Source organism: Chironomus tepperi, unplaced genomic scaffold (assembly GCF_022539635.2).
Source record: "Chironomus tepperi strain 1889 unplaced genomic scaffold, CSIRO-AGI_Ctep_v1 contig_414, whole genome shotgun sequence".
NCBI classification, from domain to species: Eukaryota; Metazoa; Arthropoda; class Insecta; order Diptera; family Chironomidae; genus Chironomus; species Chironomus tepperi.
Genome location: NW_027226536.1, coordinates 593,442 through 608,938, shown reverse-complemented (window position 1 = coordinate 608,938; position 15,497 = coordinate 593,442). Strand labels below are relative to the sequence as shown.

The 15,497-nt window shown below is 33.8% G+C and overlaps 3 protein-coding genes across 3 annotated transcripts; all 3 read right to left on the bottom strand.

Moving 5' to 3' along the window:
• Positions 1-1,724: 1,724 nt before the first annotated feature.
• On the bottom strand, positions 1,725-5,740 carry LOC139097123 (transient receptor potential cation channel protein painless-like). Its single transcript, XM_070648892.1, has 3 exons — positions 5,540-5,740; positions 5,043-5,198; positions 1,725-4,280 (listed from the first exon to the last, which is right to left on the bottom strand). Exons 1-3 carry the CDS (start codon positions 5,738-5,740, stop codon positions 1,824-1,826), a joined length of 2,814 nt encoding a protein of 937 aa, XP_070504993.1. The 3' UTR covers positions 1,725-1,823.
• A 1,547-nt stretch (positions 5,741-7,287) lies between these two features.
• Positions 7,288-10,329, bottom strand: LOC139097122 (transient receptor potential cation channel protein painless-like). The gene is made up of 2 exons (XM_070648891.1): positions 10,132-10,329; positions 7,288-9,840 (listed from the first exon to the last, which is right to left on the bottom strand). Exons 1-2 carry the CDS (start codon positions 10,327-10,329, stop codon positions 7,288-7,290), a joined length of 2,751 nt encoding a protein of 916 aa, XP_070504992.1.
• A 574-nt stretch (positions 10,330-10,903) lies between these two features.
• On the bottom strand, positions 10,904-15,253 carry LOC139097121 (uncharacterized). Its single transcript, XM_070648890.1, has 11 exons — positions 15,164-15,253; positions 14,652-15,107; positions 14,030-14,188; positions 13,862-13,947; positions 13,500-13,743; positions 13,246-13,440; positions 12,163-12,618; positions 11,690-11,848; positions 11,529-11,614; positions 11,168-11,411; positions 10,904-11,100 (listed from the first exon to the last, which is right to left on the bottom strand). The coding sequence occupies exons 1-11, from the start codon at positions 15,222-15,224 to the stop codon at positions 10,904-10,906; spliced, it is 2,343 nt and encodes a 780-aa protein (XP_070504991.1). The 5' UTR covers positions 15,225-15,253.
• Positions 15,254-15,497: the final 244 nt, after the last annotated feature.

The following is a 15,497-nucleotide window of genomic DNA, read 5'->3' as shown; positions in this document are numbered from 1 at the left end:
AGCCTCACTGAACCAAAATATGAAATCGCTGTATTCAAAAAGCACTCACTTCCCGATAAAACAACCAAAAGAGGGAAATTCTGCTGAAAATCAACAGAAAAATCAGCAAATCAGCATAAAATTCAGCTGTTCCTCCAGATCCAGTATAAATATTAAATGCATCCACATTCACAAAAGAACAACAGTCTAGAATCCGAATCAATATCCGTCAAAATTAATCATAATCATTACCCACAAAAAAAATTTCATACAATCAATTTCGATCCCAATTTTAGGATTGAATCGTTTAATTTCGATCGTAAAAAAAAGATCGAAATTAACACGATTCAATCGCAATAATTTAAATCCTACGATCATAATTGTAATTGAAATTGAATTTAAATTATGATTTCAATCGTACGATTTTTTCAATGCAATTTTTTTGATTTCGATTTCAATCGTACGATTTTAATTGTAATTTTTATTCACTAGTGACAATTGGTGGATTTTTATTGTGGGAACAAATTTTATCAGAACTAAAAGTGTCTCAATGGAACAGCATGCAAATTATATGAATAATTATGTAGATGGACAATCTGTGTCATGTGATGTTGTCGATTTTACGTTTATAGTACTATGGATTACTAGTGTATGAGTGATTCAATACTCTAATGTTGATGACATATTAGGACTTATTCATTATAGTTACGAATATTAAAACGACATAAGTCAACGAGATAAGTCGGGAATTCACAAATGTGCATATGTGATACATAATTTATCAACATAATGACGATAATTTTTGAATGAAAATCCTGTGAACAAAGGTTTTTAAATTATGATTTTAAATCAAATTTTAAGGAATTTAAAATACATTTTGAGAAAGAAAAATTCATGACTTAATTTTTAGAAGCACATCTTCGAAGCTAAAGTTCCTTAATAGCTCACTTAGTAACGTTCTGGTTACGAACATCGTAGTCAAATTTAAATTCCCTGGGATTCGAACCATCACTGGTCTAGTAACTTTTTAAATGTTAAGATACTTCAGTTTCTTAGGATCAGTAGTTTAGGATGTAAAACTAAGAATTGCACAAAATGAGATGTTAAAACGGATCATAAACGAAGTAGTTTAATAGAGACGGCTTATATTCGAACGGATCTAGAGTCAGATTACACTCCAAAGTATATAACTGTATTTATAATTCTTATAGGAAAGCATTGTATGGTACTTTTGGACCTGAACGGGACTGTAACGAGACATAATCTGGGACATAAGTTCAAATATCTATTTACTTACTTCCTTGGCGAAGGCGCAAGGGAGCCCATTGTCGCATTTAGAATTCGTCGAAAACTGGATCTGTCTTTAAATAACTTCTGCCAGTTTCTAATTCCCAGCACTTTTACATCGTTGCTCAACGTTCAAATATCAAGAGTTTCTAATCAGATCCAGCACAAGCTAGTCGCTAAGGCATTGCTATGTAATCGGTCAATACGATCAATGGTGAAAAATGCAGTTTGTCACATTGTGCTATTCGGGTAATTAGCTTCTGAATACACAATAATGCTGCCAAATAATGTCATGACAGAAAGATTGCCCTAGGTCTTTGGCTTTCATAATATAATTTATGAATATACAATAATATATCATAATATAATTTCAGATTATAATTGTAACTCCGTTTTCATTTATTAAGGCAGCAGTCTTAATGAACGAAATCATCTGAGCAGTCAGCTCAGATAAAAGCTTATTTTTTACAATTTTTACAATACTTTATTTAAAAAAATTATCTTTAAAATAACAGAATATATTACACTTTAAAGTCATGCCTGTAAGCATGTTAATCTTAGTCTGCAGACTTGATAACACTTTTCTGTATATTATTAATCACCTCATTCATTCTAATTATGTCACACGATAGCTTCTCATAGTTACTTTCCTTAAGTTTTCTCTTTCTATCTGTCGCACGCTCTTCCTGTGTCTTTAACAAAAGTGTACACATTTCATCAATAATCTCTTGATTCAACTTAAGTTGTGGATCACTGTCGGCATTTGGACGAAGATAAATTTCACCATTTTCAATGAAATTTGGAAACATGGATATGAATTTTTTAAGGAACACTCCAATTTTATGAAGACGTCCACCAAGAAATCCATGAAAAATTGATGCCTCACTATCATGCATCGTTGTGACTCTCTGCCTTAAATCAATTAATTTGGCATCAATCTTAATTTCTTGAGTATCTGACACAGCTAAGGCATTAAGTAAATTATACAGGATGATCGTAACGATGAACAAGTACAGCAGAAATAGACCAGAATACGTGAATCCCTCAAGATGAATATCATGTGCATCAAGTTCACCAGTCATCATAACAATTGACTTGACAATTGAATGTCCAATTGTGTTGAAGTTGTTGAACCTATCAGCTCTGGTTTGATTTGTCGGAAGTTCACCAATGTTAATATCAACTGGTTCTTCAGGCATGTCAAAATGTTTTTTAACACTCTGTGCAAATTTGTCACCATGTAGTGTGTAAAAAGCAAGTGCAAATCCAATTATCATGACTGAAAAAAATGCCAGTGACTTCAAAAACGTTATAAAGACTTTCCTGAAGATTTTTGTATACAACGATACAGACAACAGCGGCAAATATCCAAGTAGATTAAAGTATTCCCACATCGCAAGTAAAATCACGATCGTATTAAGCATCCTCAATTGATGAGCTCGAGAATGAAATTGGAACAAAATTGCCAGTGATGCTGAGATTAATGCCATGTCAATATAGTTTGAAAATGACAAAAAATATCTTTTTGGTGATAAAATAAATTGAGATGCTTCACGGCAGATCATCAATGAGATGCTTAAAAGTGATATCAAATAAAGAATTTTAAAGATCCAGGTCGAGTTAAGTTTGTTGCCAATGAGAAGTATCAATGGAATGAATGAGAATATGTACATTAGTGTCAGCACCAGATTCAAATAGATCAGGAACCTGATCTTCCTCCATTTAAGGAATACAAATGACGAAAGTACAGGATGCATGATGATTTGCCGGAGGTTCGTATTGCTTATCAATTTTTGAAGTGATGCCATTTCCGGAACGTAAATGTCATGATTTTCTTGACTTTCATCAGGATTATTAAGCTTCTCGACTGATGAATTTTGGATTTTAATCTCGATCTCATTAAGCTCATGCTTGTTGTTGTCTGAAGGTGGTTCCAAAAATCTGTAATTTACAGTCAATTTGAATTCCTTGTCGTCTTGAAATTTGGAATTGGATGTGATGCAGCTGTCAAGAAAGTCGTTTAATAAACTTTTGCGGATATTTGTGATGACTGGTCCAATGTAAGCTCCATTTTCCAGCAACTTGATTGTCATATAGTCAATGCCATACTTTACTGAATAATAAATTGCAGGATATCCATTTTCATCAGCTTTATTTAAATAATCACGATCACATCTTGGAGTTTTAAGTATCAAGTCAAAGCACTTCTTCTCTTTGATCGTCATTTCGCTTGACAATTCATAATCCTTCAAGTCTTTAAACTTTTCGAAGAAATAATGAAGCAATGTTGATGATCCAAAATATAAGCTGATTTCTGGATGTAGCAGAAATATGCTGAATATCTCCAAGTCAGCCTTCTTGTAAGTCATAAATAGTGGTGGAATTTTAGTTCCTTTATCGTCAATTTTCAGGTCGCAAATCTTGTTGATCAGCAGATCAATAATGTTTGTAAGCCGTGCCTCGATAGCAACCTGTAGAAATCCTTCCAAATTAGTCCTGTAAGCTTGCTGCATTCCTTTTAATTCCGGAAATTTATTCTCAAATTTATTGATGTTTCCATTGCGTAGTAAATCCATGTAGCTTAAGAATGAAGCATCAAAATGCTCTTTTTTGAATGGATATGATAGCTGCTCATTTTCAGTCGACTTTGAACTTCCTTGATCTTTAAGATATTTTAATATTTCATATCCATTTCTCAGTGTTTTATGTTTATCGGTCATTATTGAAATTGGAGTTTTGCCTTGATTGTCTTCTGACTCTACATTACATCCATAAGACAGTAAAATCTTCATCATAGAAAATAGTTCATCATAGTTTGTATTTGTTATCTCTTCACACAGCATATGTAAGCAGTTCCTTCCCTTTATATCTTTAACATTTACGAACGGCGACTGTCTATTATTAGACTTTTTATGGTTGAGAAGATGTTGTACAGCTTTCAAGTTCTCGAGACATTCAGATTCCATAACATAGTGTAATGGATATTTGTATTTTGACTCTTGGAATGGATGTTTCTAAGAATAGATGAAAAGAGAAGAAAATCAGGTTTGAAGTTATAACTAAAGTTATTTAATTTTTATGATCAGCATCAGAAACAAAGCCAGGCAGGGTGTGGCAGGATTTATAGTTTGCAACAGAACTCGATTCGAGTTTTGAGTCGAATTTTAAAGTCTACTGGTTTGTAACGCAGCTGGTGAGAGATCAAAGAGCGATTTTTCGTGTTGCTTAATATGTGAACGGCTCTTAAGGCACAGATGATATTAAAATATAGTTATAGCAAAGCATCATGCTAAAGCGCTTCAAGAAGTCATGGAAATATATAGAGACAATAATGTACTTGACATCGGTAATTAGCAAGCAGTTGCCAGCGACAGAGCCAGCTTCAGACACAGACAAAAGGAAGCTATCGCTGGCTACCATTTGGCAATTACCAATACCAAGTATAATACACCAATACCAGCGATAGAACCAGCTTCAGGCAACTTCTGTGGGAAGTCATGGATCACAACTGATCTGTACGACCAGCGAAGTAAGTATGTAAGTAAGTACAATACAATCTCTATCAACAGCTTCTTTCTATGAGTTCTGAGGCCTACCGCGTGATCTTTTACCATTTGACAAGTCGGAGAAGTAAGTGAGTCAAGCAAAAGCTCCTCAAACCCATCCCCACCTGGCTACGCCTCAGTTCAACACAATATTATAAAGCTATAATTTAGCTTTGTAATTTGCCTTTAGTGTCCATATCTTATGGAAATACACAAAAATAACAAACTTACCACATTAAAATCAGCTCCATACTTTAAACATTTTGCAATAAACTCTGATGATCCAGGAGTTTTTAGAATAATTTCAAAATTTGTGTCATCACTGCCATCGGGATAAGAATTTGGATCAACATCAAGTACAATACAATCTCTATCAACAGCTTTTTTCTATGAACTGCATTATTAAGGCTTACCGCGTGATCTCTTACCATTTAAGAAGTCGGAGAAGTAAGTAAGTCAAGCAAAAGCCCCCAAGCTTTTTATCCATTTTGGAAGACATCTTCTTTCTTTTTGAAAACGTTTCATCCGGATGAAAGATTTGTATGGGCCCAATGAAAGCGGAATATTTGAATCAATGCCTTGCCCCATCTGGTAGACCGAATACCTGCAGAATTCTGTAACACAATTCTGTAGATCAACACAATATTATAAAGCTATAATTTAGCTTTGAACTTTGCCTTTAATGTCCGTATCTTATGGAAATACAAAATTCTACATAACAAACTTACCACATTAAAATCAGCTCCATACTTTAAACATTTTGCAATAAACTCTGATGATCCAGGAGTTTTTAGAATAATTTCAAAATTTGTGTCATCACTGCCATCGGGATAAGAATTTGGATCAACATCAAATACTTTTAATATTTTTTCGAAATTTTGTAAATTTTTTTCACGAAATGCTCTTTGTAATTCGTTATTGAACTGCATTATTAAGGCATATGCATTTAATTACAGTCACAAATCCTTTAATTTACTTAGTAAACAAAAATAGTTCTTAATTTAAGAACGACGCAGAAACTCACATACGAACTAGTCAAGAAACGAATAAGAACTGCGAAATATAGAATATCCCATTCAAGCTTTTTATCACATTTTGGAAACAACTGCCGCATTCAAAGACATCTTCTTTCTTTTTGAAAACTAGTTTAGTGATCGGAAATTACGATCGTAAAAATTCTGTATTTCGCGCTGTATTCCCAATGAGAACGGGAATATTTGAATAATTTTGACATGTTAAAAATTTTGGAAATTTTTTTGTCTAGTTTGTTTTATTTTTACGTCATTTTTTTACGTTGTGGAAGATCCATAAAGCAAAGTCTAAAAGTCTACTATATAAATGGCAAGAGAACACGTGGGCGGCCGAAGAACTTATGTTAAAGAAGCTGTCGATCGTTTATTGTTATTATTGTTATTGAATTTGGAATCAGAAATTGACAAACAGTAGTCTGTGATAGAGTTATCTTTAGGCATCAAGAACGCAGTCAACAAAATTTGAGTATTGAGTAATGATTGATTATTTTAAAAGAGGTAAATTAAGAACTTTTTCCAAAACGGAAGACAGGGGTAAGCGGATACGCTCCTAGATGTCATGAATTACAGTTGATATGTGGCCGACAAAGTAAGTATGCCGAACAACCAGTTTGGAGTCTAAGGCATGCATTACATACACGCAGGGTTGGCAGGACTTTGGGAGTCCGGACTTCAAAATTCCGTCGTCAACTATGGAGTCGCCTTCCAAAACACTGTTCCATTTGAGGCGCCTCCACATTGAAGTCCTGCCAACTCTACACACAAGTACCTGAAAATTAATTTTACTTACAATATCAAATGATTAATTCACGTGATGCAGTTCGATTACAATACCTTTCAATATTTTCCCGAATGCATTCAATTGAACAAAAATACCTAAAAGATTAAGGTAATTTAATGTGTAGTTAATCTAACGGTATTTTGTCCATTTGAACTTATTCTACGATAAAGTTTACGTCATAATCTTCATATTTTTATTATCATTAATTCCAAAGAAAAAGCAGCATAAACAGCACAACTTGATTTTTAAGGTGCATCCAGTATTTATAAAGTACAGTATTTAATATTAGTATTAGTATCTAGAATTAGTTATTTTTCCGAACGACACAAATGAAGAAGGTATGTTTCATTAATACCAAATGGAAGCCGCGTTTATGTGGAGGGTCAAATAGCGTATTTATGGCTGTCAAACTGAAGCCGCGTGCACATGGAGGCTAAATGGCGACTGTATGGCTGTCAAAGCCGAAGACGGGTTCCATTCATCATTTATGTTGCTCGGGTTTGTTATATTTATCAATGAATCATCTTAGTATTCAAAATAAAGCTATTTATGGCCATGTATGTGACAATTTAAAGTATTATATCAATGCAATTTGAATGTTATGTCCGGAACAGCTCACAAAATTAAATTAATTCAATTAGAGTACATAAAGCTAATCTCCAAATCATTTACGATCATGAATATCATTTATCATATTAAATATTTCAGCTATGTCATCTGAAAGTTTTTTAGTTGTTCTTTCCTTTATTTTGTTTGCTCTGTCAGCTGCCCGTTCCTCACGTTTCATCACCAACAGTGAACACATGTCCGTTAGAATCTCATTGCTTAATTTAAGATTTGAATTGGATTTTTCCTCATTACTTTTTAATTTGAAGATAAGCTTGCCATTTTGAATGATATGTGGAAATAAGGATACACGTTCCTTAAGGTATCGTCCCAATGCGCGAGATCGTTCACCCACAAATCCATCAAATATTGACAATTCACTGCTGTACATCGTTAAGACTCGTTGCTCTAAATCAATTAATTTGGCATCAACCTTAATTTCTTGTGTATCGGAAACAGCCAAGGCATTCAACAAGTTATAAAGGACGATCGTGACAATGAAGAAGTACAGCACAAACAGTGCTGAATACGCAAAACCTTCTAGCTGAATATTACTTGAATCAAGTTCACCTGTCAGCATCACATATGACTTAATGATGGAATGTCCAACAGTATAGAAGTTATTGTACCTATCAGACCGTGATGTGTTCTTTGGGACTTCAATTCCGTCGTCATTTAAGTTTTCCCCACCGAATTCCTTCAGATCGCTAGTAAACTTGTCACCATGCAGTGTATAGAAGCTAAGAGCAAATCCAATAATCATGACTGAATAAAAGGCAAGAGATTTGAAGAAAGTCATGAAAACTTTACGGAATATTTTGGTATGCAATGATACAGACAGGATTGGCAGGTAACCCAACAGATTGAAGTATTCCCATGTTGCAAGCAGAATTATGATCGGATGCAGCATACTCAGTTGATACTTATGAGACCAATAGTCGTACAGTATAGCTAATGATGCAAAGATTAGTGCCATATCAATCCAATTGGCTCGTACCCGAACATATGCAACAGGAGATAAAATCAACTGTGAAAATTCGCGGATAATTAGCAGAACTAAACTAGCGAATGATATGTAGAAGAGTGGCAGGTAAATAACTTCTGCAATATTTTCGCCTGAAGATGCTCGTTGGACATTGATTATTACAAGTGGTATGAACGAGAAGATGTACAAAAGTGTAAGAATCAGATTAAAATGTACAAGGTACTGGATCTTGCTCCATTTGAGGAATACAAATGATGAAAGTACGGGATGCATGATGAGTCGTTGGAGATTAACATTCTCGACTAGTGCCTTAAGTGGAATCATCTCACGTGCGTATTGGACAGGCTGTTTTTTAGGTATAGGTTCCAATAAAGGATCTGTTATCTTAACTTCAGTTTGGTCGGACTTGTTCTCATTACTTATTATAGGCGGTTCCAAAAATGTGTAATTTACATCCAGTTGAAACTCCTTATCGTCTTGAAATTTGGAATTTGATGTGATGCAGCTGTCGAGGAAGTCATTTAGCAAGCTTTTGCGGATATTTGTGATGACTGGTCCGATGTAAGCTCCTTTTTCCAACAATCTTTTAGTCATGTAGTCAACTCCAAACTTCACTGAATAGTAAATTGCTGAATGCTTGCCGTCATCCTCTGCATTCAAGTATTCACGACTGCATTTTGGACTGTTAAGCAGAAAGTCAAAGCATTTCTTCTCGTCGGTTGCCATATCATTCGAAAATTCAGGATCATCCAAGTTTTGTGCTTGCTGAATCGATGTAAACTTGTCGAAAAAGTGATGAAGCAGTGTTTTGTCTTTAAAATACAGCTGAACTTGTGGATGCATCAATATTATGCTGAATACTTCTAAATTAGCCTGCTTATATGCCCAGAATAGAAGTGGAATTTTCTCTGGTCCGTCATCTAGCTGAAGGTCATTTACATTTGCTGTACTGTTGAGTATCAAGTCCACGATGTTGATGTAATTTGACTTGAGAGCTTTTTTTAAGAATTTCTCGCAGTTAGCTTTGTAGGTTGGTGCATCTTCTTCATATAATGGGAATTTGGTTTCAAACTTGTTGATGTCACCGCTGTTGAGCAATTCCATTAAGTTTTGGAAGTTGACTTCGAAGACTTCTTTGTCTTTATCTTTATCATTATTTACGTTGAACACGTTCGCGACTTTTTCATTTGAGAAGACATTCGTGAAGAGATTTCCGGACAGTCTCAGCTTCCCATGAGCACTCAAGTCAATGCTGGTATTGTCACTCAAATAATTGAAGACTTTTTTTGGATGTTTTAAATCTCCAGTCTTACTTTCCAAAATTACTAATGGAGTTCGACCTTGATTGTCTGTAGCATTAATATTACATCCATATTTCACAACAGTCTTTATCATCGGATAGACATCATTAAAGTTCGTGTTTGTTAGCTGTTCGATTAATAAATGTAAGCAGTTCTTTCCATCTTTGTCTTTTACATTTACATATGGTGATTGGATTTTGTTATCTGCATCTGTTTTTTTGGTCTCAAGCAGATGTTCCACTGCTTCTAAGTTTTCAAAAGAGCCTGATTGTATGATGTGGTGTATTGGGTAGGTGTATGACTCGGAAGCATGTGATGGACGTTTCTGTGAAAATAATTGGAATTTTTGAATGAATTTCTGAATTTTTTTGAATTTTTTGAGTTTTTGAATTTTTGAATTTTTTGAATTTTTTGAATTTTTTGAATTTTTTTTATTGAATTTTTGAATTTTTAAATTTTTGAATTTTTGAATTTTTTGTTTTTCTGAATTTTTTGAATTTTTGAATTTTTGAATTTTTTGAATTTTTTGAATTTTTTGAATTTTTAAAATAACTTTTTTAAATTTTTAAATTTTTGAAATTTTTTCCATGAGTGTAAGCAATTACATCTAACATACCACATTAAAATTAGCGCCGTGCTTAATACATTTTTCAATAAATTCTGCTGATTCTGGTGACTTTAAAATACACTCGAAAATTGTTTCTTTTCCATCATGATAATTATTTGGATTCACTTCAAATATGTCTAAAGCTTCCGCAAACTTTGACAAGTTCTTTTCACAAAATGCTCTGTACAGTTCCTTCTCATAAGACATTTTTGATTTATTTTTTATTTTTTCACATTTAATTATTAAACACTTGAGTTATTTAAGGCACAAAACTGATTTATATTCCGTATTTGTCAAAAGACAATCAATGACTGTGAAGCAGAGAAGCTTTACATCTACTTTTTATCATTTTTTGAAGATTCATAAAAATATGATAAAGAACTTGTAATGAAGCGGATCACGCATCATGCGAATATCACCATATGTTGAAATATACTTTTAATTGTCCGACTTATCATGCTGTAAGTCGCAGCTTAGTCCAAAAAATAATATTATGTATGAAATCCACCACAGAATTGAGTCTTTAAAAACTGGTTTAGTATCTCATCTAGACCAAATTAATCGTCAAAAGAATTAAGCAGACATAATAGGCTGTCAGCCCATGATTGTAATAAACTTAGGTATTTTATCTAAGAACATCATAATCAAGTCAAATTTTAATATATTTCGACCATAACATTTACATAGTCAACCTGATTTTTTATTGTTTTACATTTTTTAAAAATCATAAGCCACAACTACGTGATTTTCATTGGATGTCTTGTGTATAAGACTGATTGCATTAAATGAGCAACCCAGTGACACTTAGTGAATGGTGTGGGACAACCCGAAGGAAATCTGGTACACTACATGCATACGAATATCCTCGCTGTGTGTCATTTCTAACCCAACTGATTGGCCATGTGATTTGGTATGAGATGTCGTGACAAATGATGTATTCATAGAGGTCTGCTTGTTCCAGGTAAATATTGTTGACACCTGAGATATTTGAAGACATTAAGTAAGGGTTGCATCATGATGTTGCCAATCATCCTTAACTACTTACCAATCATCACAATTCCTGAGTTATCAGCGTTATTAACAAGAATTTTATAATAAAGTTTAGGAGCTGGAATCTGATTAGTTCCATTAATAGACAAATATATATCATGTTGTACTCTATCAGCATCTCTCAACCTTAATCGTCCAAATGTTCCAGTATAAACATCCAAATCGAGTTGTCTGGTTGCAGCGAGTCTTCTCGTAGCATCCTCAATATACATCCAGTTTAATGCATTAAATCTCTGCCACTAAATAAATCGGTAAATTAATTAAAAATCTAGCTCTAGGTTTGCATGATTCTGACTTGGTGTTGGATTTGGTTTAAATCTGACAAAATGTCATTGAGACATTTGATCATACATAACCTGTGGTGCTGCATTAATAAAGAAAAACGTTGCTGATTGCTGATTACCAAAAATGAAATCAGCTTTTGCAGCCAAGTGACCGCGAGCTAGAAGAATGAAAAGTAGAAATATTAATATCGATGGAAAAATGAGTAAAAATTAACTTTTTATGCTTAACTAACATAAGAAGAAGTCGTTTGTAGGATGAATGTAGTCATCAGCACAGGGTTGACAATCGAGAATTTTTGCGATTGTTACACGTTGTGTATCTCTTCTGTATAAGTAGTCAACATTTTTTGAGCCGAAGAAGTTTCCTTTAGTCCAATTAGTACGGTCAAAGCCTAAAAATTTGTTTTTTTTATTAATCATAAAGTCATTAATTAAATCTTACAATTAATGTAATCTTATCTATTGCCAAAAATGGAATATTGTCAATACAAATTGCAATGTCAACATTCTTAATCAATCATCAAAATCTGAATATTTATTATGGAAATGTTCCTTTAAAATGATTAGATTAGATTAAAAAATATTGTAAAATTATTGGACTTTCCCAAAAAACACTTGAAGTTCAGTACTATGAACCAAGCACAAAGGGGCGTAGCCAGAAAATTGAAGGGAGGAGGGGAGGGGTTATGAATAATTTAATACTAACCTGATTGGAACCTTGAATTTGCAGGTGAGAATCTATGCTTGCTATAATAAGTCTCTTCTGTGCGATCATCATGGCAAACTTCAAATACTGTTAAGAATCGATCAGCATCGACTTGATATCCAACTTTAACTAAAAGTGCACTATTATAGCATCTAGCGCCTGTCTTAATATCTTGAGGAGTAGGGTAAGCTCTGCATATGAAGTTATTGAATGTCAACGAGTATCCAGACCATGTGAATAGATTTCCGGCTGCACAAGTCACTTTAATTAGAGTTTCAGTTATTGCTGGCGACGTAAATCCTGTTTCGCAGTAAAGTTCAATTTGACTGTTCAATCCCAACCGAATAATCCCATCGACATCAACTGGCTCGTAAAAGTTTGTTGAATCGGGGTGAATAAGAATTGGTTGAGGCTCACCGAGATCACCATTTACGTTAATTGTGCACTGACCGCGAACTTAACGAGATAATATTAGTAAACTTTCAAATAATTGATTTATTTTTATAGACAACCTGCATTGCAATTCCAGAGACACAAAACGACCACAATTATCACAAATTTATTATTCCACATATTGATTTCTTTTTGTTTAAACTCAAAAATCAACTCGAAGCTGTTGGGAATTCTTTAATTACAAACAACTGATGTGAATTGGTCAAGATAATGACTCAAAATTAGCAGTAGATATTTTTCAACAGCCTTTTTTATAGACTTCATCAACTACCAATCAAATGTTGAGGTGCTTTATCTTATCGTTGAGTTTGATAAGACATGGAGCTTTCAAACTTATATTAAAGACATACTTAAAGCACAAAAATTACCTAAAGGTGTATTGAACTTACTGAACAATTAATAATCTAATTCCTTTAGGTTCAGGACCTAGTTGTGTTGCGTATGGTAGAAAATTTTTTTAAAAAAAAATCGTTTTTTTTTTGTACTTTTATTCCTTAATACTTTTACAGTCTTATAGTAGACAAAAAATCATTTTTTGTTCCTATATGTACTAAAACTGTAGTGGGCAACTTTTTTTTTGTCACAGTATTCTTTATGTTAACCCTCTAATAAAGCCACATAGGCTGCATTAAATCAGCAATCTACTGACGCTTAATGAATGGTGTGGGACAACACGAAGGAAATCTGATACACTGCACGCATACGAATATCCTCGCTGTGTGTCATTTCTAACCCAACTGATTGGCCATGTGATTTGGTGTGAGATGTCATGACAAATGATGTATTCATAGAGGTCTGCTTGTTCCAAGTAAATATTGTTGACACCTAAAATATTTGTAGACATGAAGTAAAGAATACATCCAGATATTGCCTAAACTACTCACCAATCATCACAATCCCTGAGTTATCAGCATTATTAACAAGAATTTTATAAAAAAGTTTAGGAGCTGGAATCTGATTTGTTCCATTAATAGACAAATATATATCATGTCGTACTCTATCAGCATCTCTCAACCTTAATCGTCCAAATGTTCCAGTATAAACATCCAAATCGAGTTGTCTTGTTGCAGCAAGTCTTCTTGTAGCATCCTCAATACGCTCCCAGTTTTGTGCGTTAAATCTCTGCCACTAAATTTTGACAATAAATCGGTCAATGATTCGGAATCTGGCTCTAAGTTTGCATGAATCTCGGTCGGATTCAGTCTAAATCTGAGAACATGTCAATTTGACATTTAATCATACATACCTGTGGCGCTACATTTAAAAAAGCCATCGTCGCTGATTGCTGATTACCAAAAATGAAATCTACAAAAGCAGCTATGTGACCACGAGCTAGAAAAATATGTCAAAACATAAAATGTATGGAAAAGTGACCACTATAGGCATAGAGACCGCTTTAAGGTACTTTACTGACCCATGAAGAAGTCATTCGTAGGATGAATGTAGTTATCAGCACATGGTTGACAATTGAGAATTTGTCCAATTGTTGCACGTTGTGTATGTTTTGTGTATAAGTTGTCAACATTTTTTGAGCCAAAGAAGTTTCCTTGCATCCAGCTACGACGGGTAAAACCTTAAAAAATTTGAATAAATGTTATTTGCAGTTTTAAATAGCCTTTGACAACTTGCTATACTTGCTTTTGTAATAATCTTAAAGTCATTCGTACGATTCAATTAAACTAATCTTATCTATGAAATATTTTCAAATTAAATTGCAATGTCAACAGTCTTAATTAATCATTAAATCTGAATATTTATTATTCCTGGAAGGAAATGTTTCTTCAAGAAGATAGATTTATATTGCAATTTATTGGATTTTCCGAAAAAAACACTTGAAATTAAGTATCATTAATCTTTCACCAAAGAGCGTATCACGCCCGATTTTAAGTGCATTTTTCACTCTTTGTTCGGTCAGTCGGTCGGTTGCCGGTCAGTCTTATTGAGTTATTGGCGCATCACATAGTCTTAAATCTTGTAATCATCCTAATTTGCCCAAAAGGTTAATCAACCCAGGAAGTTAATTAAATATTCCTTACCTGATTGAAACCTTGAACTTGCTGGTGAGAATCTGTGTTTGCTGTAATAAGTTTCTTCTGTTCGATCATCATGACAAACTTCAAAGACTGTTAAGAATCGAGAACTATCAACTTGATATCCAATTTTAACTAAAAGTGCATTGTTATAGCAATTAGCGCCAGTCCTAATTTGTTGAGGAGTAGGATAAGCCCTGCATATGAAGTTATTGAATGTCAATGAAAATCCAGACCATGTGAATAAGTTTCCAGCAGCACAAGTCACTTTAATTAGAGTTTCAGTTGTTGCTGGTGACGCAAATCCTGTTTGGCAATAAAGTTCAATTTGACTGTTCAATCCCAACCGAATAATCCCATCGACATCAACTGGCTCGTAGAAGTTTGTTGAATCCGGGTGAATAAGGATTGGTTGAGGCTCACCGAGACCACCATTAACGTTAATTGTGCACTGACCGTGAACTTAACGAAAAAATATTAATAAATTTTCAATTTATTGCACTATTTTTATGTTCAACCTGCATTGCAATTCCAGAGACACAGAACGGCCACAATTATCACAAATTTATTATTCCACATATTGATTCCTGCTTTTTAAACTCAAAAATCACCTTGAAGCTGAAGACAATTGTTTAATTAGCAACAATTGATGTGAATTGGTCGAGTTAACGACTGAAAGTTAGCAGAATAAACTTCAACAGCAGTATTTATAGTCTTTATCAACTACCAATCAGATTTTGAGGTGCTTTGTCTTATCATTGAGTTGATAAGGCAAGAAGCTTTCAAACTTTTATTATAATCATACTTAAAGCACTCAAAAATGAACTAAAGGTTTGAACTGCACTTCGTAAT